At 42.1% G+C, this 27,156-nt stretch overlaps 1 protein-coding gene across 5 annotated transcripts in view; it reads right to left on the bottom strand.

The window, feature by feature from the left end:
* Positions 1–7,397: 7,397 nt before the first annotated feature.
* The window catches only part of MYPN (myopalladin), a 91,469-nt gene continuing 71,710 nt past the window's right edge, over positions 7,398–27,156 (bottom strand). For all 5 annotated transcript variants that reach the window (XM_047761449.1, XM_047761447.1, XM_047761448.1 and 2 more), the window contains 8 exons: positions 25,590–25,811; positions 24,123–24,272; positions 22,972–23,054; positions 21,376–21,502; positions 19,800–20,007; positions 17,577–17,742; positions 12,930–13,063; positions 7,398–9,138 (listed from right to left, as the gene is read on the bottom strand). In XM_047761449.1, coding sequence (XP_047617405.1) covers positions 8,969–9,138; positions 12,930–13,063; positions 17,577–17,742; positions 19,800–20,007; positions 21,376–21,502; positions 22,972–23,054; positions 24,123–24,272; positions 25,590–25,811 — 1,260 coding nt within the window. In that variant the 3' untranslated portion in view covers positions 7,398–8,968. The remainder of the gene's footprint in view (positions 9,139–12,929; positions 13,064–17,576; positions 17,743–19,799; positions 20,008–21,375; positions 21,503–22,971; positions 23,055–24,122; positions 24,273–25,589; positions 25,812–27,156) is intronic.

The following is a 27,156-nucleotide window of genomic DNA, read 5'->3' as shown; positions in this document are numbered from 1 at the left end:
TTGCTTTCTAGTAACAGAGGCAAAATATACAGTCAATACCATTCACACATTTCAAAATGGCTACTGTAAAAGTTTTTCCATTAGGATTTCTATAACCAAGAAAGTACTTTAGAAAATAAGTTGACTCAAGCTTCCCAAGATGGAAGCATACCATGTTTATGAGCTGTCTGGGGCCTGGTATGTTTTCAAGTGGAAAGAACTCAAGCAGGAAGAAAAAGGAAAAGCATAAGATGTGTCATTTGGTTCTGATTGAGTTAAGTTAGCTGTGTGTGTGTGTGTGTACGCACATGACTTTGGGCACACATACATCCTCCTTTGTTAGTCCTCCTGGCTGAAATGAATCATGGAGGTTAAATTCAGACTTGATGTCGATAAGAATTTGAAAACAGAGACCAAGGGACATGCTTCGAAGGTCCATATCTATCCTTTATCTGAAGGTTGATTCATTTCAACATAAGGCTATTGACATGCTAGCATGGACCATTTCTTCATTAGAGCCTGCAACAGTACAGTGGAGTTGTTCTGAACTGCTTAAGCCAAGAAGGAATACAGTACCTCTCTTGCTATTTCTCTGTGTACTGTGGAGTCATCATGTCCACTACAGCTTCAATCGTAGATGCAGGTGTCAGAGTTCCCTTAGGCTATTCTGCCTAGGTCAAAATAAATCCCCCTGAAATCTGCCTGCAGAAAGCAGGTAGGATTTCTTGAAATTATTTGATTTTTCTCCAGATTTTTTTTCAACTGCCTACCATCTTGGAAGAAGAAATTCCACCAGTGTGTACTACCCATCTAAGGAAACACAAAATAATGGGGCAGGAAAATGATATGAATGTAATTTAAATAAATTACTTCGGAGAAAAAAAATATATGTATATTTTTGTCTTTTTAGGGCTGTATTTCGGCATATGGAGGTTCCCAAACTAGGGGTTGAATTGCAGCTGTAGCCGCTGGCCTACACCACAGGCACAGTAACGCAGGATCTGAGCTGCATCTTCGACCTACACCACAGCTCACGGCAATGCTAAATCCTTAACCCACTGAGCAAAGCCAGGGATCGAACCTGCAACCTCGTGGTTCCTAGTCAGATTCATTTCTGCTGTGCCACGATGGGAATTCCTAGAGAAAAATATTTGTAACATTTTCTTTGGAATGAAAAAGCCCCTGGCACCACTTTTTAAAAGGGTCTCTATGACAAAACTCTTCATAAATATTTATTTATTTATCCTACCCTTCATCCTGGAAAAGCCTCAGATATTTGGCTTATTTTACAGATAAAGAAACAGAGACCCCAGAGTTGTAGAAAAACTGGAGAATTAGAGAATGTTCCGCAATTCATCTGAATGATTCAAATCCCCGTTGGAATTCACCTGAGACTTTCTAGAAATAAGGAGTTCTCCAAATGCTATTAAAATTTAACAGATTTTTATCATGACAGAAAGATAATGAGAGGGAAGAGTAGGTTATGAAACTTAATGCTAAAGATTGGAAAAAGTAAGCAAAATTTAATCAGAAAAGAGGGTAAGGTGTCTCTGAAATCAAAACACAGAAAACAAAAGTTAATTTACCAGTGTGTGTTAAAAAATAGTTGCACTCAAATTATCTCATTTGAATTATTTCAAGGTTTTAACTCTCCTTAAAATACACAGTAAAACCGTGTGTTCGGTGTGCACATATATTTAGTAATCTTTTGGTAGTGACCACTATAGTCAATACAGTTTATAGTTCACTGGATTCTTGCATCACTAATTGTAGGGAAATTACTAGGAATCCGCCTTCAGTTTGCAGATAACTCACTGAATCTGTGTAGAAATATCAGGTTCTTTGGAATTTTGGAACACTGAGCAATTCATTCTTTTTTTTTTTTTTTTTGTCTCTTTGCCTTTTCTTGGGCCGCTCCTGCGGCATATGGAGGTTCCCAGGCTAGGGGTTGAATCGGAGCTGTAGCCACCGGCCTACACCAGAGCCACAGCAACGCAGGATCCGAGCCGAGTCTGCAACCTACACCACAGCTCATGGCAACGCCTGATCCCCAACCCACTGAGCAAGGCCAGGGACCGAACCCGCAACCTCATGGTTCCTAGTCGGATTCGTTAACCACTGCGCCATGATGGGAACTCCGAGCAATTCATTCTTACCATGGTATATAAAAATCATTCATGTTTCACAGTGGGTGTTAAAGCACCTCCTATTGTAAGAAAACTATTCTTGTGACTCCATTAATTTCCAGTCTAAGCCGTTCAAGCCTTTCCCCTGCTCCCATCTTTCCCATCCTTACGTCTCATTTTGCTGTGTCCCCAACACATTATGTGTAATGTGTTTTCAGTTAGGAAGCAGAAGGAATTTTTATCTTAGAAAGTTAAAAAACATTCTACGAGAAGTTTATTGGATTTCGTGGTTATTTTAGGAAGACTAAAACCCAGTTATTTTTTCCCTTCCCCTAAAAATATCTAACTAGGTTGTAACTTGCGTGGTAATTCCTACCGTTTGAATAGTTTTAAAAAATCCCTTTTAAGTATCAAATATAAAGTATTTGTACATTAAAAGTTGGTTCAGTCATCATCCCAAAGCAATCTTTAAACCTGGAAACTAGCCCTGTTGTCTACATTTAAAGAAAAATGCACATTTATTTCAGCCTTCAAATATTTATTGTCAAATAATGTTGAAATATTTTGATTTGTATTATTAGGGAAACACATTCTATTCACGTGTATGTTAAATCTAGCAAATTAGTGTATATGCCTCTACAGTACAGCCACTTTATGCTTACTCTCAGCATTTGTGGCACAATTCTCAGAGGACTGAAAAGTGTGCTATTTTTCTTTTTCTTGTAATTCCAAGGCTATTGCTCTTTGGGGTTTGAAGTGGCCATTATTTACATATTAACAAAACCTAGCCTTTTTAGGGTTCTATAACATGAAGTATGCTAACTAATATAATTAGACAGAAAAAGAGGCAAACATACTTTTTAACAAATATGCAATTTGTTTTTACATTGCAGAGTTTTTTTAAAAAAAAACATGGTAGTAGCAATTTTTTCAGTGAACCAATGACCACTGCATTGTCAAAGCATAGAAGATGCTTGGCATTCTTCAAGCAATGCTTCAGTAATTAATTTCTGAATATTGATCCACTTAAGAAAAGGCAATTAGTGGTGAAAATGACTTGAACAAGGTCCATTGCAACCTAAGTAACAGTTCATCCTACTGTTCATCAAAGTAACCATTCATCTTACTGGTGAGGTACCATGAATTTCAACTTGACCCTCAGCAGAAAGACTTTGAGTCCAGGTTACCCTGGAAGGGACCTTGAATAAAAGTCATTGAGTAAATTTGCCTTTGAGTTTACAACCAACTTATAAATAGCCCATGTACAAACAGACTCAGGCCAGGATCTCCACTTGGAAGGTACTCTGGGAGTGTGTGGGGAGAAAGGACTGGAGGCTGTGATCAACAAGAATAATTTGGGTGTCTGACTCAGTTTTCTAGACCTCTTCTCACGGCCTAATTTTTTCTCCCTTTGTCAGAAGTCTATTTACTAGAAATTGATGGCAGTAAGAAAGCAAACTGGTTTTTGGTTTTGTTTTTCTTTGCATTTTTTAGGGCTGCAGGTATGGCATATGTAAGTTCCCAGGCTAGGGATTGAATTGGAGCTGCAGCCGCCAGCCCATGCCACAGCCACAGCAACACAGGATCTGAGCTGCATCTGTGACCTACACCACAGCTCACGGCAACGCTGGATCCTTTACCCACTGAGCGAGGCCAGGGATTGAACCTACATCCTCATGGATATTAGTTGGATTTGTTACTGCTGAGCCACCATGGGAACTCAGAAAGTAACTGTTTTTAAAGGTACAGCACCCCTTCGAAGTTAAAAGACTCTCAGGCATTCAGGATTTGTTCAATTGGACTGCTTTCTTCTGAACACCAAGCCAAGGTGCATGGAATGGGAACTAAGTCATTCTGGGGCATGAAGCATGCTGGCAGGCTGGGGGAAGGGGTAAGAGGAATAGGTTACAGAATGGGGGATTCTGGAACATGGGTCACAGGGCATCTTGGAGAAAAACATGAAATGGTGGATAGATGCAGAAAGGACCATAGACACTGTAGCTTGGAGATATCATAGATATAAACAAAGGAGGAGAAAGTAGTTTTTCTTCTTCTATTGGCTGCTTGGCAGTTTGGTGTAATGGTCCATTTTTCCCCTCCATTTTCCCTCTGATCCCAATTTCCATGACTAATCAAGTTATGAAAAGCCCTTCACTTGTTTGGAAAGAAGGGTGTTTATGGGATCTGCATGGCTTTTTGGAAAAAGGGTCAGAAGAATTGCACCAACTTTCCCTCTTTGCCTGGTCCATTTTTGCAGGTTTTTGAACAACTTCTCAGAGCTCCCTGAATGCTATATGTCCAATGAGTGTACTGCAAAACAACAGGGTCTAATAGGGCCAAAGTGAATGTTTATTTCTACTTTCCAGGCACTGCATGTGCGGCAAGGAAGGAGTACATTCTTTTCTGACACTAACACTACAGCCTATGCTATCTGCATCCTTTCAGACCTTTTAAGTTCTATGATCAAATCATGGTAATTAAATGATTCTTCTCAATCGCACCTGCTCATGGGAATTACCTGGGATGTGTTAAAAACTACCGATGCCTATGCCAGAACCCTAGGGCTTATGACTTACTGATTGGGATTGTGGCTTGGGCATTGGGCTTTTTAAAAGCTCCCCCGGAGATTCTAATGTGCAGCCAAGGTTAAGAACCACTGGTCTAGACTCAATTCATTTTATAAGAACATACTCACTTATATAGAATTTTGAAGTTCAATTTAGGTCAATAAATATTTAGCGAGTGCCTACTCTGTATAAGGCAAACTTTTGACACAGTCCATACTAACAAGTAGCTAAAATATAGTGTGTGCAAGACAAGGCTAGTGCAAGGGGAGAGAGAGGCAGATATATAGATAGATATAGATAGATACATAGAGGCTTTGTTTTACGCAAAATATTATACAAAACAATCTTCTCTTCTTCCAGACTCAAGAAAGTTGCTATAAGATTTCAAAGAAAGTAGAATTACATTTTATTGAGGCCTGGGGGAAGGGTCAGAAAATATTTCATAGAGGCAGTAAAGTAGCATCTGAGATGGTCTTTAAGGAACAGGTAAGATTTTAGTAGGTGAGGGTTGGGGAGAAAGCCTTCCAGGTGGAGGCCAAAAAGAGCCATGTGGATGGAAAGCAGGGGTGTAAACTATGCTAGTTTTCTGAGTGATGAATGAAAAGCTTTGGGATCATATTGGAGCAAGCCTTGAATACTACAGGGCAGAACAGCTGACCTGGTTGGCTTCAAGGAGACACTGGGGGTTTGAAAATTGGGGAATGGGAGTACCCTGGTGGCCTAGCAGTTAAGGACTCGGCATTGTAATGGCTGTGGCCTGGGTAAGGGTGGGGTTCAGGTTTGATCTCTGGCTCAGGAACTTGTATGTGCTATGGGCTTGGTCAAAAAAAAAAAAAAATTGAGGAATGGGGAGTTCCTGTCGTGGTGCTGCAGAAACAAATCCGACTAGGAACCATGAGGATTTGGGTTTGATCCCTGGCCTCATTCAGTGGGTTAAGGATCCAGTGTTGCCGTGAGCTGTGGTGTAGGTTGCAGATGCAGCTCGGATCTGATACTGCTGTGGCTGTGGCGTAGGCCAGCAGATGTAGCTCTGATTAGACCCCTAGCTTGGGAACCTCCATATGCCAAGGGTGCAGCCCTAAAAAAAAGCAAAAAAGGCAAAAAAAAAAATTGAGGAATGACATGATTGGAGCAGTACTTCAGGAAGAATGATCTGATGCTGAGATCTGGGCTAAATATGAGTGGGGAGAAAAAGCAGGACAAGAGGCAGGAAAAACAATTAGAAGTCTCTTATGGTTGAAGTCAGCAGTATTGAGGGAAATTAAGAAATTAATGAAAGTTTGAACTGGGGAACCACAGGGGGACAGAAAAGAAGGCCTGAATATAAAAGAATTAACATGATTTGTCAATTGATTAGATAGAGGAGGCAAAAAATGACTCGGATACTTTTTATCAGGATTATTAGGACTGTGCTGATGCCATTAATAGAAATCATTAAACTAGGAGGACGAATTGTTTTTTACTTACTTATTTTTGCTTTTTAGAGCTGTGCCCGAGGCATACGGAGATTCTCTGGCTAGGAAGTGAAATGGAGTTGCAGCTACTGGCCTAAGCCACAGCCACAGTGACACCAGATCTGAGCTGTATCTGCAACCTACACCACAGCTCATGGTTGGTTATGCTGGATCCTTAAGCCACTGAGCAAGGCCAGGGATTGAACCCACCCACATCCTCATGGATAATAGGTTCATTACTAGGGAAGATGATGAATCTGATTTGGGGTGAGTCCATATCCAGCAGAGCCAAAATTTCTTACATAAGTATACATTGTAATTTAATTTTCAATAGAATTTGAATTTGTTCAACACAGTAGTTCTCAGCAAAGGGAGATCGTGCCTCTCAGGGAATATATGGGAATGTCTGGGGACATTTTGGGTATCTTGGGGAGGGGCTGCTCTGCTACTGACATCTAGTGAGTAGAGGCCGAGGATGCTGCTAAACATCCTATGGTGAGCAGGATAGTCCTCCACAACAGCGAATTATCCAGCCCCAAAGGTCAGTAGTGCTGATGTTGAGAAACTATGGGGTAACAATCCAATAGTTCAAATTCCAAGAATGGTAAAGCTTGGTCTATTTCAGGTTCGACAGTGCCATCTAGTGGCCAAATATAATATTTATCCTAGTTCTGTGTTGAACACTAAGACAACAGATAAAAAATATTCAGAAAGCTAAGACATACAGAGATGAATCTCTCATGGGATAGCTGTCTATAGTTGAAATTAATATATGTGACAAGGAGGTTTGGTGTCTGACTGTGGAAAAGCAATCCTGCAGTTAGAAAGTGGTCTTTGGTTATGAAGAGATTTGATAATAGAAGCCAATATGGAAACAACACTTTTTACAGGATGGATTCTGCATGGAATGCATTCTATTTCATAATAGTTGCCTACACTTTTACTATTATTCCTGCACGCATAAGAAAAGAAAAAATAATTCTGCTAAATAACTGGTTGAAATCTTTACGTCTTAGGGATGTCACATATGGTATTTTATGAAATAAAGATTGAAAATAATGAAGATGATTTGAGTCATGAAAAATATATAATGAAGACCACAGAAACTTCCCTTTGATAGAGAATAGATTTTTGCCCCCAAAGCAGCACTCGACATGCCTTATCTCACCTCCCCCACTAGATCGTAAGCTCCCTTCAGGCAGGGACTATGTCTTATCTGTGTATGGACTATAGTCTCCAGCATAGCATCTTATACAGAGTAGACACACAAATGATTTTTTGAGTGAATGAATTTATTTTTGTACTGGAAATCCTTGCCTTGAAGTGAAGAAAGTCTCAAGCCTTTCTAAGCAATTACTATTTGTTCACTTATGTAAGATACCAGCTGAGGGTGCCTGGCTCAGAGAACACCAGAAGACTTGAGCACAGAGAGTTGTTAACAGACACGCTCATTCATCTCCCTGGTGAATCTGGAGCAAACTGTGCTGTGATGACCATTCCTGGGGTAAATTTTTGACTGGTGCATGCATTGTAGATTCTCTGATATAAGATTTATTCACCCAGCAAATATTTATTGAATGTCTGCTTTGTGCAAAGCACTCTTCCAGGTACTGGGATATCACAGTGAACGAAAGTCTAAAAATTCCTTAAGCAGAGAGGCAGGTTTTTAATTGCTGGGTTAGAATAAAGATGCACATTCCCTGTTCCTCCCATTTTCTCAGTTAGCATAATATTTTCTGTATATAAAATGCAATTTGACTAATGATCTCAAAGCAGTTCACAACTATGAAAGACCTCTCCTTCTACAACCACTGCTTTGCTCGGGCAAATGGAAAAAAAAAACAACAAACACACAACAACACGCTCCCATCACTTCTCTCCTTGTTTGCATCTCTTCATTCCTCACTGCTTCATATACTTGCAGACTTTTGGGGATGAGGGAGAAGCAGGAGAGTCAATATTCTGTGAGCAGTTGATGTCGATGACTATTTTGCAAGTGGCAACTGAAGCTAGTAATTTTAAAAGTGACCCTGCAGAAGATTTATTTCTGGTTGGTTTATTACAACCCTTTAGTTCTAGCATCTAGGGATATACAAAGTCAGAAAAAAAAAAAAAAAAAACCCGCTCACCATGGTATCCAAAAGAAAATGGTGCAGATAGGCTGGTGGGGCCCTGTTTTGGCTACAGAATAAGTGCACTGTGCAATATTGAGATTTTCAGTGATTTTTTTTTTTAATCTCAAGCACATTTTGGAACTTTATTATGTGGCTCAGTACACCCAGGGCAAGCAAATCAAAAGTGCTTTTCCACATATGTGAGTTGTATGGCACCCTCTTCTAGTGCTAAGTAGAAGCTGACTTAATGAATCCACCAGTACTACTGCTATGGATGTAATCATTGAAAGATGATGGATCCCCCCTCTGCCTTTTTCTTTTGCATTGTTTGGTGAGTTAGTGATACCTAAGGTCATTACTGTCTAGTTCCTCTTGGCCCAAGCCTCTGGCCCCTAATTGCTCCTAGGAGAGCCTAAACATCCTTAACACAGAAGGGAGCAGAGAAGCATGCTAGCTTTTTCCCAAAGCAGTGGATGGCAGCTGCATGACATCTTTGGTTCATCTGTATTGTCTTCTCACATTTTGGTTGGAACCTTAAAAGGCACAGCCCTCCATCTCTTCCCCCAGCTGAGATGGCAGGAGTCCCAGCTGACTTAACATGCTCCTTGCCACAGGTCCGGCAGCGTGGGAACTTTCTCAAATCCAGTTGCTTGGAAACCACCTTATCTGGCTCATCCTCCTTCCCCCTCCGCAGTCCGCCCCCTTACCCAGCAGGCACCCAGACGTTCTTAAAGTTCATCACTCTCCACTACACTCCGAGAAGAGCATGAATACACCATCGTGCTTTCCACGGAGGAGAAAGCAGAGAAAATGTCAAGTCCTTTGCTGGTGAGAGATCCGTAGCGACTGCCACTGGGCCGGACCGACATGGGTGGTGGGATCTGGTGGTGCCACTGAGCTGGAAAATGGACCAAATAATGTGTTACAATGAAGGGCATATAGTCAAGCAGGTACACAGCAGGGGTGCATTCTCTCCTCGCTCCAACGCTTTCCGTAGGATCTTGGGAAAGCACTGAAATATATCCGGGTCTGAAATGACTCATTTGTAAAAGAGAGCAATAAAAGCTCTTCTCCCCTTGCCAGGAAGAGGGAAACTGAGCTGGCGATCCCCTAATTCCAAACCCTATGATTCTAATCCAGTAAAATCTGGGTCTATCAGTAGGAAGAGGGGATGATTAGGGTGATTTCTCAAAATTATCTCCTCTCACGGACCTCGTGTGGAGTCTGCTAGAGGTGGTGGAGAGAAGGCTGTAGGCTCTCAAGGGAGGGCACCTCAGAAAGTGGAGATGAGAAATTTTGGGAAATGGAAGCCAAAAGATGAGTCCATACCTCTGACGGGTATCTATCACACACCCTAATCACGCTGATCAGCCATTACCTACCTCCCACCCTAATCGGTTCTAATGAGTGATATCTGGAAGACTGAAAAGGAATATGTGCAATCAACCACGGTTTGGGGACAAAGAAACAATTTGAATGTTTTTGTTCTCCAAGCATGGTCCCAAAGCCCCTGTTTTCAGCAGATGGGATCCTTAGACTTGAACATGGTCTGAATGAAATATCCATCCAAACCCCTCAGTCCTGGGTGCTGTCTCTGATTCAGAAACCACAAAGCAGTCTTCTCATTAGGTTTCCAAGGATCTTGATGAGGAGAATTGGGCGGCGGGGTGGGGGGGCACCAGGTGGGGAATATTAACATTCTGGGTCCTAGGAAGCCATGGACCCTTTCAGCATTCCCACTTATAAATTGGTCCTTTGTTGATTGCATCATTTTGAATTAGTTTTTTCAGGGTCTAATTACCTCTGAGTGAATTAGTAAAAATCAAATTTTGAAAGTTACAAAACAGGACAAAACATAGCGATTCCACAAAAGAGCAGGCACTCGGGAGCGCAGCCGTGAACTAGTCAGTCTCTCCCCACTCCGCCTCCCAGCCTGTCCCCGGCTCTCTCTGACTTCATAACCCAACTGCTGCTGCTTTTAGGAGCCCTCCCTTCGACGAGAGAGGGGAGCCTGCTGTTCCTGTTCCTCCTTGGCCAGGTAGGAAGTGGGGTGGGGAGGGTGTAAGGAATTGATTTTAGTCCAAATCCCCCACCCCTCCCCCACACGTCGGTCCCAGCTGGGGAACCAGCGTCTCTGAGGGTTAGTGCTTTGGAATCAGGACTGGGACCAGGGAGAGGTGAACCAGGAGAACTTGAACGCGGGACCCCACCACTCAAGAGAAGAATTCGGACAAGAGTCATCCGTTTCGGGGCTTCCTAGTACTGAGGTTCTTAGTTGGAGACCTATTGGTAAAGTGGATGGGATTGTTAAGGCGTTAGCTTAAATTAAGAAACATATCACTGGCCTCTTTCTCCTGGGGGAAAGTACATTAGAGCCAGCTTCCCTCAAAACTGAAGTTCTTTTTTGTTTGTTTGTTTGTTTTCCTTTTTAGCCCCCACCCCCGGGGATATGGAGGTTCCCAGGCTAGGGGTCAAATCAGAGCTGCAGCTACCGGCCTACGCCACAGCCATAGCCACTTGGGATCTGAGCCGCATCTGTGACCTATACCACAGCTCACGGCAGTTATAGATCCTCAATCCACTGACTGAGGCCAGGGATTGAACCTGCGTCCTCATGGATACTAGTCAGATTCGTTTCTGCTGAGCCGTGACAGGAACTCCCATGAGGCTATTGTTATTGCTGTTACCCCCCCCCCCCCCCCATTTAAATGCTGAAGAAACACAGAGAGACAGAGAGGTTAAGTGACTACAGCTGAGATGTACATCCAGGTTTTTGGATCATTCCTTTGAGCCCTGTTCCTAATTTTCAAAAAGATTTAACAAATTAAGGCTTACTAACGTATTTGTGTACTCTACTTCTCTCTCCTAATTTTGACATTAACTGTTTGTTGTTGTTGTTGTTGTTTTGTCTTTTGTCTTTTTAGGGCCACACCCACTGCATATGGAGGTTCCCAGGCTAGGGGTTGTATTGGAGCTGTAGCCTCTGGCCTACGCCAGAGCCACAGCAATTTGGGATCTGAGCCGCATCTGTGACCTACCCCACAGCTCACAGCAACACTGGATCCTTAACCCACTGAGCAAGGCCAGGAATCAAACTTGTAACCTCATGGTTTCTAGTCGGATTCATTTCCACCGTGCCATGACAGGAACTCCTTAACCATATTTTTAAGAGACATATTCCTAAACCCAAGAGTAATCCCCTTTTCCTTTTTTTTTTTTTTGGTTGCACTTATAGCATGTGGAAATTCCCAGGCCAGAGATCGAACCCTTGCCACCTGAGTCACAGCAGTGACAATGCTGGATCCTTAACCTGCTAGACCACTAGGGAACTCCTCCTCCTTTAAAAACAAAACAAAACAATTGGTGAGTTTAATAAGTTTCTTATCTACAAATGGTTTAACATGATAAACCAGAATAATAAGAATAATGCTGCCTAGAACCTGAGGTGCTTGCTATTTATAGCACACCAGCACCAGGTAATCCCTACAACCCCCTACTTCCCCCACCCTCCCTACCCCTGTTTAGTATCATACAAGAGGGGTCTTGGCTGGCCATTTTCCACAGGTCATGTATTTAGAGGAAATACATAGCTTTCTGTTTATTGCCCCTCATCTGTGGCCTTGAAAAGAAAATCAGGAGTTCCCACTGTGGCTTGGGGTAGTGAACCCAGCTAGTATCCATGAGGACGCAAGTTCAATCCCTGGCCTCTGCTCAGCGGGTTAAGGATCCGGAGCTGCCCTGAGCAATGGTGTAGGTCACAGATGCAGCTCAGATCCTGCGTGGCTGTGCAGCTGCAGCTCCAGTTCAACCCCTAGCCTGGGGATGTCCATATGCTGCATGTGCGGCCCCAAACAAACAAACAAACAAACAAAAACAATAGTCTCATGGGTTTGGGAGGATCTAAGGGTACCATTTCATAAATTACAAGGTCATAAATTACAAAGGTCATCTGATATTATTAGGACATCTCTATTATTAGCCTGATTGTGGGACTGGGGTAGTACATATATGTGGAATGAATTAACAAATGAATAGAGTCTGGAAAATTCTGCTGGGTGGAGGTATGGCTGGGGAGGGGACAGGCAGTGGAGGGAGTTCCAGTGGGTGACAGCACGGACATGTCATGAAGAAGCTGGATGATTAGAAGTACACATACGCTCCAAAGTCATTGTAATTCCTAGTATTAGAAGTCCTGAGAAATTCCAAACCTTTTGGAAGAAGCTTGGCCTTATAGTGAAATAAAAGAGTGTACAACAGCCCTGAGGTGACCAGGATGAAAGGACCTTAAAAATCCATCTGTTAGAGAGTACTTGTGACTCAGCTTGTTACAAACCCCACTAGTACCTATGAGGATGCAGGTTGGATCCCTGGCCTTGCTCAGTGGATTAAGGATCTGGCATTGCCATGAGCTGTGGTGTAGGTCACAGACATGGCTTGGATCCTGCATTGCTGTGGCTCTGGCGTAAGCCGACAGCTACAGCTCCGATTGGACCCCTAGCCTGGGAACCTCCATATGCCTCAGGTGCAGCCCTAAAAAGCAAAAACAAACAAACAAAAATCCATCACTTAAGCACTAACGTATAATCTAACCAGTTCATTTATGAAAACATTCTAAATCTAGCGTAAAAGAAAAAACAAGATTTTTCAGTTGCCTGTCACACAGATGTTCAATGCTGCCACTACACCTACCGTATATATCCAACCTGGCAGTGCACGACACGATGCCGGCTTCATTCTTGGCTGACAGTGTGTACCATCCAGCGTCTGATTTCTTGGCTGGCTGAATGAGGAGGCACACATACCCAGTTGTGTCCTGGTGCATGCTGGAGAAAAAAAAGAATATGTCTGGATTGTTTCTGGAGGCAGAGAGGGCCTTGTTGAGTTTGGGGTTCCAGGAAACTCAGGGCAGATCAGGCAGTGCAATGCTTCCCCTCCCATCCTTGACTCCAGAGGGAGGGAAGGGATCTCTGCTTTGAACAGGTATCAGAGGCAAACTTTAAGGTGGAAAGAAGTCACAAAAGAGCAGCAGGTGATCTAGGGAGGCCAAGATGAGAGGCAACAGTCATGGCTGAGACCTGTTCTTGCCCTCTCCACTCCCCACCAGGAGTACCTCCACTTAGCACAACCAAAGTCCAGAAAAAAATCTCTTTTCCAAACTAGGTTGGACATTGCACTAAGAACTTTGTTAAGAAGCTATGGAAGGGAGTGCCCGTCATGGCTCAGCGGAAACAAATCCGACTAGGAACCATGAGGCTGTGGGTTCGGTCCCTGGCCTCGATTAAGGATTAAGGATCTGGTGTTGCCGAGAGCTGTGGTATAGGCCACAGATGCAGCTCGGATCCCGAGTTGCTGTGGCCGTGGCCGTGGCCAGCAGCTGTAGCTCCGATTTGACTCCTAGCCTGGGAACCTCCATATGCCATGGGTGTTGCCCTAAAAAAAAGCCAAAAAAAAAAAAAGAAGAAGCTATTGAAAAGTAGACTAAAATGAAAGTCCATGGAGGCTGTCCTCCCTCCCTCCCTTTTTTGCTTCCTTCTTTCAATTGAAGTATAGTTGTTTTAGAATGTTGTGTTAGTTTCTGGTGTACAACAAAGTGATTCAGTTATATACATATTCTTTTTCAGACTCTTCTCCATTATAGGATTATTACAAGGTGTTGAATATAGTTCCCTGTGCTATACAGTTGGATCTTGTTATTTTCTGTATGGTAGTGTGTATCTGTTAATCCCAAACTCCTAATTTATCCCTCCCCATTTCCCTTTTGATAACCATAAAAATTTTTTTTCTCTGTCTTTGAGTCTGTTTCCCTTTTGTAAATAAGTTCATTTGTATTGTTTTTTAGATTCCACTTATAAGTGATATCATATATTTGTCTTTGCTTACTTAGTGCGATCATCTCTAGGTCTACCTATGTTGCTGCAAATGGCATGATTTCATCCTTCTTATGGCTGAGTAATATTCCATTGTATATGTACCACATCTTTTTATCCATTCATTTGTTAATGGACACTTAAGTTGCTACCATGTCTTGGCTATTTCAGATAGTGCTGCTGTGAACATTGGGGTGCATGTGTCTCTCTGAATTAGAGTTTTTGTCTTTTCTGGGTATATGCCCAGGAGTGGGATTGTTGGATCGCATGGTAACTGTATTTTTTGTTTTTAAAGTAATTTCCATTCTGTTCTCCATAGTGACTGAACCAATTTACATTGCTACCGTCAGTATAAGAAGGTTCCCTTTTCTCCATGCCCTCTCCTGCCTTTATTATTTGTAGACTTTTTAATGATGGCCTTTCTGACTGGTGTGAGGTGATACCTTATTGTAGTTTTCATTTGCATTTCTCTAATAATTAGCAATGTTGAGCATCTTTTCATGTGCCTGTTGGCCATCTCTCTGGAGAAATGGCTACTGCTCAGTTTTTGATTTTTTTATTTTGATACTGAACTGTGTGAGCCATTAGTCTATTTTGGAAATTAAGCCCTTGTTGATCACATCATTTGCAAATATTTTCTCCCAGTCAATAGTGGTCCCATTTGTTTATTTCTGCATGTTAATTTCTATTGCCTTGAGAGATTGACCTAAGAAAATATTGGTACAATTTATGTCAGAGAATGTTTTGCTTATGTTGTCATGTAGAAGTTTTATGGTGTCTTGTCTTATATGTGAGTCTTTAAGCCATTTTGAGTTAATTTTTGTGTATGGTGTGAGGGAGTATTCTACTGTCATTGATTTAGGTGCAGCTGTCGAGCTTTCCTAACAGCACTTGCTGAGATTTTTTTTCTCTATATCTCTGCCTCCTTTGTCGAAGCTTAATTAACTGTGGGCGTGTGGATTTATTTCCGGATTCTACTCTGTTCCATTGATCCATATGTCTGTTTTTGTGCCAACACCATGCTGTTTTTTTTTTTGTTTTGTCTTTTTGCTATTTCTTGGGCCGCTCCCGTGGCATATGGAGGTTCCCAGGCTAGGGGTCTAATCGGAGCTGTAGCCACCAGCCTAGGCCAGAGCCACAGCAATGCGGGATCCGAGCTGCGTCTGCAACCTACACTACAGCTCATGGCAACGCCGGATCCTTAACCCACTGAGCAAGGGCAGGGACTGAACCCGCAACCTCTTGGTTCCTAGTCGGCTTCGTTAACCACTGCGCCACGACGGGAACTCCTCATGCTGTTTTGATTGCTGTAGCTTTGAGTATTGTCCGAAGTCTTCAAGGGTTATTCTTGAGCTTTGTTCTTTTTCCTCAGGATTACTTTGGCCATTCTGGGCCTTTCCTGATTCCATATAAACTTCAGGATTATTTGTTCTAGTTCTGTGAAAAATGTCATGGATAGGAGTTCACGTTGTGGCTCAGTGGTTAACACACCTGACTAGCATCCATGAGGATGCGGGTTCAAGTCTCCTGTCCTCACTCAGTGGGTTAAGGATCCAGTGTTGCTGTGAACTGTGGTGTAGGCTGGTGGCTACAGCTCCACTTGGACCCTTAGCCTGGGAGCTTCCAAATGCCATGGGTGCGACCCTAAAAACACACACACACAGACACAAAAAAAAAAAAAAAAAGGACGAGAAAACAAAAATGTCATGGATAATTTGATAGCAATCACATTAAATCTGTAGATTGCTTTTGGTAGTATGGCTTTTTATTTATTTTATTTTATTTATTTATTTTTGCTTTTTAGGGCTGCACCTGTGGCAATGGAAGTTCCTAGGCTAGGGGTGGAATTGGAGCTGCAGCGGCTGGCTTATGCCATAGCTTCAGCAATGTGGGATCTGAGCTGCATCTATGGGCTACATGATCCTGCACTACTGTGCCTTTGGTGTAGGCTGGTGGCTGTATCTTCAGTTCAACTTCTAGCCAGGGAACCTCCACATGCGGAGGGTATGGCCCTAAAAAGACCAAAAAAAAAAAAAGACAAAAAAGAAAAAGAAGTGCAACAGATTTCTGTATGTTAATCTTGTATCCTGCTACCTTGCTGAATTCATTTATCAATTCTAATAGTTTTTGTGTGGAGTCTTTAGGGTGTGTGTGGCGGGTGGATTATTTCTTAATATAACCAAATGGGCATGTGCAGCATTTAGTTAGCTTTATACAATTTAGGAGCAAATCAGCATGTTTTCGTCTTCTGTTTTCTTTATGTCAGTAGTTTTTAATCTTTTCTGCATATTGCAATCCTGGATAATTACGCCAGAATTTCAGTCTGGTTTAATATGTTTCATTAATTTACACTGAAGTGTTAACCCAAGAATGGTCTCTGTTTTTGCTTGTATTTTACCAGAGAAAAATCCTGCCCTATACATACATAGTCTTTTATTTTTCTTTTTAGGGCCAAACCTTCAGCATATGGCAGTTCTCAGGCTAGGGGTTGAATTGGAGCTGCAGCTGCCAGCCTACACCACAGCCACAGCAATGCCAGATTGTAGCCACATCTGCAAACTACATTGCAGCTCATGGTGACCCCAGATCCTTGACCCACTGAGGGAGGCCAGGGATAGAACCTGTATCCTCATGGGTTCTTAACCCACTGAGCCACAACAGGAACTCCCCACATGTTTTTAGATGCCAAAATTCTATGAAACCCTATATCCTTTAGGACAAATTCAGTGTACTGTGAAGAAGTAATTCCTGTACACAGCTGCCTTTATGGCATAAAACCAGAATGGCAAAGAATTAAGGAGAGTTAGGGGACATTACGCAAGGCACACATTTTAAGAAACTGGATCCTTAAATTACTTTAAAAAATTCTTATAGTGATGGATGGAGAAGGAGTATTGCTTTAATGTTTTGTTTTGCTTTATTTACTTTGGCTTTTTGCTATCAAAAGATTTTCTGGGAGTTCCTGTAGTGACTCACTGGGTTCTCTGTGCAGATGTGGGTTCAATCCCTGGCCTTGCTCAGTGGGTTAAGGATCCAGCATTGCTGCAAGCTGCAGTGTAGGTCACAGATGTGGCTCAGACATGACGTTGCTGTGCCTGTGGTGCAGGTCTGCAGCTGCAGCTCCATTTGATCCCTAGCCTGGGAACTTCTGTATGTTGCAGGTGTGGCCCTAAAAAGACAAAAAAGTTTTTCTGAGTACTAATATGACTGAAGACACATGACAAAAATCTAAACAATCTTTATAAATTCCTCATACCTTTTTAAACTTAAAAATTAAGCTTTTAAAACTGTGGGATAGCTCTACAATGGACTACCCCTAAGCAACAAAAACAAAGACAGTTTTGATTGCATAGTAACATGGGTGAAACAAATATATTATGCCAAGTGAAAGAAGCCAGACTCTAAAGGCCACAGACTAATTTGGGTGGAGCAGCAAGCCTCCCTGAACTTGACCGTGGGTGGGGACTACCTGATCCTCTCTCGGGTGAAAGGGATGGTCTCGTTGTCTTTCTTCCAGTAGAACACGGGTGGAGGCATGCCTATCACGCGGCACTCCAGTCTCACCGGGTGGCCTTCGGGAACACCGCTGTTCTGCAGCTTCTCCAGGATGACTGGTGCCTTCTTCACTTCTTTGGCTGAGTGAGAGAAGGGCAGTGCTAGTTTGAATAGTAAATGTCTTGGGGGTCCTTGCCTCACACTCCTTACAGTTCTGGAATTTAGCACAGGGGACACCCACCCTCCCTACCTCCTCCTGAGAACACTTCTCAAACCTCTTAGTGAAGATGGCTGTCTTGATAAAATCTCCAGAAATGATTAAAAAAGAAATGGAGTTACTGTCATGGCACAGTGGTTAACGAATCCGACTAGGAACCATGAGGTTTCGGGTTTGATCCCTGCCCTTGCTCAGTGGGTTAATGATCCGGCGTTGCCGTGAGCTGTGGTGTAGGTCGCAGACTCGGCTTGGATCCCGAGTTGCTGTGGCTGTGGTGTAGGCTGGGGGCTACAGCTCTGATTTAACCCCTAGCGTGGGAACCTCCATATTGCTGTGGGAACGGCCCAAGAAATGTCAAAAAGACAAAAAAAAAAAAAAGAAAAAAAAGAAACGAGGAAACTGTCTCCGCCTGTCTTACGAGAGACCACTCTCATGGGTTTGGGTGATGCATGTGGGATTCAAACAGTAGATGTGAAATTAAGGGAGTTTCTTTTGTTGCTCAGTGGTAAAATTTAAGAAACAATTTTGATTTTTATGTACTACATATGTTATATGTATTTTTTCTTTTTTAGAGGAGTTTGTTTTGTAGAAGATACATTGATTTTTACTTCAACGTTTTATCTTGAAAATTTTTATAGCTACAGAAAAATTGAAAGAAGTAGACTACTAAAAAAAATGAATTGAAGTTCTCTGGTGGTGCAGTAGGCTAAGGATCTGAAATCATTACTACAGTGGCTTAGATTGCTGCTGTGGCATGGGTTCAATCCCTGGCTGGGAACTCCACATGGTGTGGGTGTGGCCCCAAATCCCACAATTATACTTCCTAAGGAGGTTCCTCCACCCAGAACCGATTAAGGCAAAGATACCTCATTTCTCAGGGTTGCAGAATCAATTGTTTAGCAAAATAATGGGGGGAAAAGTAAATGCTGCAATCAGTGTATCTTTGCAGAATGAGCTTTTTCTACTCTGTTGGTGAGAGGGAATTAAGGGTGAGAAAAAGAAATATTGAGGGAACAGCTTACTAGCCTAGAGAGAGGATTAACATTCTGCAGACACCTTGATTTCTTTCAGGGGCCATATAAGGGAGACAGCAGAAGAAAGCCTAGCATTAGAATTTGTACATTCTGAAATCTATTTCTGGCTGGTCTATTGCTCCCAAGGGGCTGGCACCTCCCGTGACTACGACTTGTCCTTATCTGTAGGCATTACAGTGTTTTGGTCACATCATCTTAAAAGGTAAGGGTTCATTTATTTAGCTATTGATTCAACATTTGTTGAGCACCAGCATGTTCCAGGCATTGAGTCAGACATCAGAGATGCACAGAAGGACAAGTCAGAATCTCTGACTTGGGAGGATTCTAGGGAGGCAAAAGAGAAAATAGTTGCACAGAAGGCCATGGGTGAGCTAAGAGTCTCTCTTTTACTAAGTGCTATGGAAACAGAGGAGGATGTGCCTGGTGGATCCACTGTGTCTTTGTGGTGACAGTTGAATTAAGCCTTAGAGAAGGAGTAGGAGGTTGCTAGGCAAAGAAGGGCATTCCAAGTAGAGGGACCACTGATGCAAAGGCATGGAAGCTTGAGGTAGCGAGAGACCCTGGTGTGTTCTAGGAGTGATGAGCTATAGGACAAGTGACCTGAATTTAGTGATAATCAATTCATTAGTAGTTGATTATTAACTATTACAGTGACTACCAATTATTACATGCATGATATATACAAGATACCATGTTTTTAGTTTACTGATACTTTTTTTAAACTTAATTTTATTTTTTAATTTCTCAATTAATTTATCACACCTGTAGTTGTACAATGATACTGATACATTTTTGAAAGTGGTGTAGGACTATGGCCCTTCCTACAGTGCAGTAGAGATTAGACTTGGTGAAGCAGAGGACTAAGGAATTATGTCAGAGGCTCTGTGTCTTTGGGTGGTAACTTTGGAGGGAGTTATGTTTAGGGGGTCCCAGCAGCAAAGCTTACCTACTACAGTGAGCTCCAGACTAAAGGAATTCTGCCCGGTTTTGTTGGTAGCAACACAGGTATAGGTTCCCGCGTCGTGTTGAGTGAGTGGGTCAATGAGCAGAGAGTGGACTCCGGTCTCCCTGACCAGCATCTTGTGGGAGGCATCTGGGAGCACAGGCTGGCCGTTGAGCAGCCACGTCAGCTCTGGGGGCGGTAAGCCACTCACCTAATAAACAACGGGACAGCTGAGTCAAATGACAGACTGATGACAGGCAGATTTATCTGGTGGCTGAATTCTTCATCCTTGTCTGGCACCGCATAGATAGTGAGAGGGAATGTGGAGTGGTGAGAAACCTCTCTGCAGGGGTCTGAGGACAAGACGGCTCAGGATGGATGGCCGCATGAATTTAGAGTATGTAGACCTTAATTCAGGTCATGATTATATGCTAGACTAGACTGAATAAGAATGAAGAAACCAGATAGATAGAAAAAATAGGCCTGTGGTGTCAGTTTCAGAAGATATATCGCTTACATGCCTGATAAGCAAGAGGTAGCTGAGGAAGGGACAGACATTACACTGTGCTCTCAAAGCTGGCTGTGGATCATAATCACACAAGGAGTGTTTGACAATTCTGATGCCCACTTACTATATTAAATCAGAATCTTTGGGGGTGGGGCCCAGGCCTGGGTATCTTTTAGGGTTTAGGGTGGAAGAATAACAGTCTTCCTGAAATATTATTGAGGTAGCCAATGGGAGAGCAAGAACCACCTAGAGAAGTGGATTCTGTAAATGCCTAACCTAAATCTTTACTAATTTGCATCTAAATCTCCAGAGCATTTTGCATCTTTGGGGCCAAAGGGGTAACTTTAAGTTTCTGTTCATACTAAGAAATATCCATGCTATTCAACGGAAACTAGTTTCTGGTGGAAGAGTTAGAATGTAGACTAGCTAAAGAAGATGAATGTTGATGAGTATGGGAAACCAGCTTCTGTTTTCATAAACTGCCTTGGAGCCATCCTTTCATGATGATAATTTTTTTCAAAGGCTCACAGCAATTCATTTCAAGGATGCAAAAATCATCCTTATGACTTTATGGTAATAAAGGCTTTCCAGGCACCATATGGAATATGTCTGAATTACATTACCACTTTGGTTGTCTTTTACAAATACAGAGTTAACTTGATACAATATCAGTGTACTTTTTATTAAAATACAAACACTTAAAGATTTTATGAAATACTTTTGGCTGGTATTAAATGCTCCAAAAGACCCTTGTAAGAAAAAAAGTGATCTCTCTCTTCCTCAGCCCCCTTTCCCTGAAAACAACCTAGAGCAAATACAAACAGAGGTTCCCTGGTGCCGCAGTGGGTAAAGGATCTGGTGTAGTCACTGCTGTGGCTCAGGTCACTGCTGTGCCATGGGTGTAGTTCCTGGCTTGGGAACTTCTACCTGCTTCAGACTTGGTCAAAACAACAACAACAACAACAACAACCCCCCCAAACCCAAGAAAATACAAACAAAAATAGGTGCATACAAACAAACAAATGCAAAATATGAAGAGATTTGGAACCAAGGATGGGTACTCGATGCTACCTTGCAGTCCAGGCGACAGAGGCGACCCTCGTGAGCCACCATATCCCCAGGAGCCTGCAGGAAATGTGGTCGGAAAAATCGTTCCTGTAGGGGCTCTTTGTCTCTTTCTTGCACTCGAGACCTTCCTCTAAAAGAGCAAGAATGTTCAGGCATTAAACATAGAACCAATGCACAAACATGACAGTAGGCACTTAGGCGTGGCTAGAGGGCCTGGAGAAAAAAAATTGGGGGGGGGGGTTGCTGGACCATAAAGAGATAATAAATAATAGCATGGAGCTGATGTTAAAAAAAAAAAAAAAAAAGAGTACTAAGCATCCACTGTAGGATTATCTGGTCAGGTCTGTAATTAAATAAACAGGCTTTAGCTTTTTTCTTTCTGAAGTCATTCTGGGTTCAGTGGCTCAGCTCCCCTTGCCTTGGGTTTGACCACTTGTTCAAAAGTTTCAAAATAAACAAATAAATCAGTGTTCAATCTGAACCACAAATGGGAGCCAGAAGTCCTGTTTATTACCCAGAACAAGGCAGCTGCAATTCTTGTGTCTCTGAGTAATGAAATTTAAACATGACTAATAAATTATGTCAGACCACTAAAGATGATCATGAACTTAAAACTGGTTAAGACTGATCAACAGTAACAGCTGTTCTTCAAGAAGGAAAAAAAAAAACTGAAGATGGTATAGTTGCAACGGTGGTGAAATACTGTATCTGAAACGTGGTCACTATTTTTGTTCTTTGGTAAGTCTAATTTAATTCATCCATGTCAGCAACTATGAAATGCTTTGCTAAGACTTTGTGGCACCAGAAGACTCAAGAGAAAGCTAGATTTTTTTCTTAGTGATTGGTAAAATCAGAGAGGAGGAAAGCCAGTTGCTATGTTGGAGACAATTGTTTTTTTGGAGACAACAACCAACAACAAAAATATTTTATCTGTGTACATATAATCATTAATGGTTTCTAGTTATTTTTTTCTTTAAGAAAAGGTAATTTAACTCAAGCGTCTGATATATAATGTGCACAGGAGCTACTGATGGTTACAGATTTTGAACCATTAAAAATGTGCTATGGGGAGTTCTTGTTGTGGCTCAGTGGGTTAAGAACCCAACATAGGGACCGTGAAGATGTGGGTTTGATCCCTGGCCTCACCAGTGGGTTAAGGATCTGGTGTTAATGCAAGGTGTGGCGTAGGTCGCAGATGTGGCTCGGATCCAGTGTTGCTATGGCTGTGGCATACGCTGGCAGATGCAGCTCCGATTCAGTCCCTGGCCCAGGAACTTCTATATGCAGCAGGTAAAAAGAAAACAGAAAAAAGAAAAAACAAAAACAAAAAACAACCAAAAGTATGCCATGGACTAATGCTTCTCAAACTTCATGTGCTTATGAATTACCTGGGGATCTTATTAAAATGCAGATTCTGTTCAGTAGGTCTGGGCGGGGGGGCTTGGGATTCTGCCTTTGCAACAAGCTCTCACCAGAGGCTGATGCTGCAGGTAGAGGACTACACTTTATGGAACAATTTATAGACCCAGTATTCAGTGCTCATGGTGGTGGGCAGATGCTTGGGAGGGGCTCAAGAAGGAAGATTCTTATTGTCTTTACCTGTGAGACTGACTAGCAGCTGTTAGTCGACTTCGAATGGGCAAACCTTGTACCATCAAGTGGCCAGAGCAGCTGATTCTCCCCTGAGAAACAGAAAATGAAGGAGATTAAAATAAAAAAAAACTCATGCTTTTTCAATATTATACATATTTTTAGGGTCCAGACCATTATGAACTTTTAAGCTAAGTATTATGAGTTTTTTGGGGGGTGTTGGGGAAGGGGGTGAAAACAACATAATTCCTTAAATCACTGTTAATATTTCAGGGGAAAGAATTTTTAAGAATATTGTGATGACTTTCATTTTTAAGCTGAGACGTGAATGGAGCACAAATATAACACAATTTGAACTCTTGTGCACTTAATATTATTTGCAGGCATATGCCAAGATCATGGCCAAGTGTTTTGATGCTTTCTTCAATAGAGATTATCTTCAAAACTAACATTTTAATAGGAGGAATGAGTGAGAGTAGACATTATAATTCTGTACCTCCTATTCTCTCAGTAGTTGAAGATACTTATTCTGTCATATCGTAAAGGGGAATTTTAAGTCTTGATCTCTTCAGAGAAGGAAAGGGAAAGATGATGGCTCTCCAACTTTTTTTTGGAGGGGAGAGCATGCTTTCAGCATGTGGAACTTCCCAGGCCAGGGATCTAACCGGTGCACAGCAGCGACTTGAACTGCTGCAGTTGACAATGTTAGATCCTTAACCTGCTGAGCCACTTGGGAACTCCCACAGCTTTCCAACTTTCCCCCAAAACAGAAATTTATGAGTGAGGGATATTCACAAGTAATTTGCTTATTGTCTAAAGGACAAAAAATAACAACTCATTCTTTCAGAGAATAATTGATTGACTCTTCAAGAGAGTCAGTGAGTTGCTAAACAGAAGATTTACTCCACTAGGGTGGGGCATATACTTAATGAAGAGATGCTACTAATGTCCTTTGACAGAGGCTGAAGGTTTGAGTGACCCAGTGGTGGCTAACTGGTCGTGTAAGTTGTGCTACTGTGCTCTAGTTACACTCAGCTTCAGTGCTTCTCATTCATTGTCCTCAGCAATCCTTAGTAACTCGCACTTCGCAAGGTTTATTCACAATGACATCAACCGCTCCTTCCTCAGAGTGCAGCGCGGAGTGGAACCCGCATCTCCACCTGGGGGTTGGCAGCCATGATGGTGTAGTTGCCATCGTCATCACTGGTGGTGGAGTCAATGTGCAGAGAACATGTCCCGTCTCCTTCTCGCCTCATTTTGCAGTGCTCATTTCTCTTTGAAATCTGCTTTCCATCTTTGAACCAGTAAACCTAAAGGGAAAAATAAGGGGAGTATATGCTGTTCTGCACCTCTTTAGACGATAATGATGCAAGGAGTAGGATAAGGCATCTCTACAACAAATAACCCATCCCTTATAAAACACTTAGAAAAAAGTGATAAAACATATTAACAGGTGACAGTATAATATTTTCCTCTACTTATACATATACAATATTTAAGTGAGAAATTAGATATAATTTAGGATTGAGATAAAGCTTTTGATTATTTTTATTGCACTTTTAAAAAAAGGTTGGCAATTGAGGCTTTATTTCCTAATTCTTTCACAGATAAAATTTGAGGAGTTTCAGGCCCTGATTAATCCAGTATCTCTTAAATTTTGACCAGTCAGTTGTGAGATGATTTTATGGGGCCCAAGGACAGGGCTAAGTGACACCCTATTATACTTTATAATGATTTAAAAAACGATCCTAAGGACCAGATGTGTCATTAGAGGCCAAATAAGGAAAACCAGGAGCTGGGGACTTTTCCAGTTATCTTTTTTACAAGCTCAAGTCTCCTGCAGTCCCAGATCTCAGGGGCGTAGAATAGCTCACCTACTTGAAAGGAGAGTATGGTTTATTATAACAAGTGAAATGAGGCCAGGATTCACTTGCTACATTTCTCATCTGATTAAAATTTAGGTATACATAGTTTTCATGTTAAGTTCTGCATGTGTCAAGGAGATCTGTCAGACAGGAGGGTCAAAGTACTGGTGGAAGTTGCCCTTTTTCTATGTTTCCTGGTTACCTAACCATACAAGCTCATGCCACATTAATATTTGTGAAAACAGAGTGGAGAGATTTCCTGCTGTAGACATACTGTCTGTAAATCCTTCTTTCAGCTGACTGCCAAAAAATCTGGTGACTCATAAGATTTTTCAGCAGCCAGTGATAATGATATGACATTTTCAGCATTTACCAACCTAACAGTAATGATACAAATATAGCTCACTTTGTACAACAGGCATGCTGTGGATACTCAGTAGATGTTAAATAAAAATTATCAGTTTGGTGAGCCTGATGGTCCAGAAACTCAATGGCCCAAAACAGAGGATCATGACTAAGAAATTTATTTTAAACATTTATAAACTTACCCATAAGTAGTCTGATTTACTTTTTACCTGACTATTTAATGATCCTATTCCTGATCGTTTCTTTTTAGTTAAATGATCGGGTTTTGTTAATTTTCTGGTATTGGTTTTCATTCCCTCTGTAGATACCTCACTAGAGTCTGATAAGTCTTTCTTGGAGGCACTGTTTATAGTTTTGCACTGTTGGTTGGCCAACTGGCTGGCCATCTTCCCCTACCTTTGGGACTGGGATCCCAACAATTTTGCAGGTGAATGTGACTGGAGAGCCTTCAGTGACCCGGAAGTGCTTGAGTCTTTTGTCAAAGATGGGAGCAATACACTTGCCCGTGGGGATCTCATCATGTTGAATTTCATCATCTGATTCATCAACAGGGGTACGTTCCAAGCGAAACTCTATCTCATTCATCAGCCTCTGCTCAAAGCTTGAAATTTTGTACTCCTGTTAAAACAGCAAACATGTTTCAATTTCAGTTTCTACAGGTAGAGGAAGAACTTGTTCCTCAGCATAATCTGAGCCCCAGACTTTTTAAGATTCAAATGTTAGATTTATATCATAGAACCTCAGTAAAACAGGCATGTTCCAGTTCCACTTCCTCACTGTGGAGCACTAAAGGAGATTTCAGTGTCTCTAGTACAATCACAACTGTCCTAAGGGGTCCTGATTCCTCATCTTCAGCATGGAGTCCCAGTAGAATCTTAGAGGGAATGGAATACAGCCGAAATGTCATTTCCATAGCTCCTAATAGTGTCCATTTCGATATATAGAACTGCCTATGTGGTATTTTGGCAAAATTATTCTGAACTGCATTCTGATACATGCCTGCATCACCAACTTCCTGTCTCTACCAGACACTCCCATCTGCATACTGGAGGAAAACTGGTCTTTCATAAATGTCCCTTGACTCCATGTCTGCTTTCACTCTATCTCTGCTGCCCTCCCAACAGAATGACTTGAAATAATTTCCCATTGTTACAGCTTCATTTCCTTTTCATCTCTTTGCTCACTAAAGGACTGCAATTAGACTTGTGTTCTCTCACTTCCACTGAGACTGCTACTATCACCGTCTTCAGGTTTGCCAAACACAGTTGTCGCTTATCTGTTCTCACCTTACCTGACCTCTCAGCAGCATTAGACACAGTGGCTACTTTCTCCTTTTAGAAACATTCTCTTCGGTTTGTTTTCATGACACCATACTGGTTTTCCTTCCCTCCCTCTAGGTGGTCCTTATCTGTTTGCTTTGCTAGTTCCAGCTCCTCTGTTCCAGGTGATCTCATTTTCTCTCACGGCTTCAGATACCTTCTCTAGGCTGATGACTCCAAACCCAGGTCTCTTAGCCTGGTCTTGCCCCAGATCTCATATACCCAATGATCTGCTCAGCATTGCGAGAAGAGTCATATACCCAACCCCTTACTCTCTGCCATGGCTTGGATGCCTGATGGGCACCTCAAACTTAGCATGGTCCACACTTCATTTCTGTCTCCCAGGGGAGATACTCCTTCCCCGCTCACTCCCCATCTCAGGAACTGGCTCCCCTATTCATTCACTTGGTTAAGTGGTTAAGCCGGTGTTTCTCACATTACCTATGGTGAAAAACCAGGTTTTAAAAATAGATTTTCCAACCTGTTCTGTTGTAAAAGGAAATAAAAATGAATTGCTAGAGGGAGTTCCTGTTGTGGCTGAGTGTGTTATGAAACCAACTAGTATCCATGAGGACGTGGATTTGAAAATTGGCCTTGCTCAGTGGGTTAAAGATCTGGCATTGCCATGAGCTGTGGTGTAGGTC

This window comes from Phacochoerus africanus, chromosome 15 (assembly GCF_016906955.1).
Source record: "Phacochoerus africanus isolate WHEZ1 chromosome 15, ROS_Pafr_v1, whole genome shotgun sequence".
In the NCBI taxonomy this organism is placed as follows: domain Eukaryota; kingdom Metazoa; phylum Chordata; class Mammalia; order Artiodactyla; family Suidae; genus Phacochoerus; species Phacochoerus africanus.
Note: the sequence above shows the minus strand (reverse complement) of the source record. Positions and strands in the feature narration are given on the sequence as shown.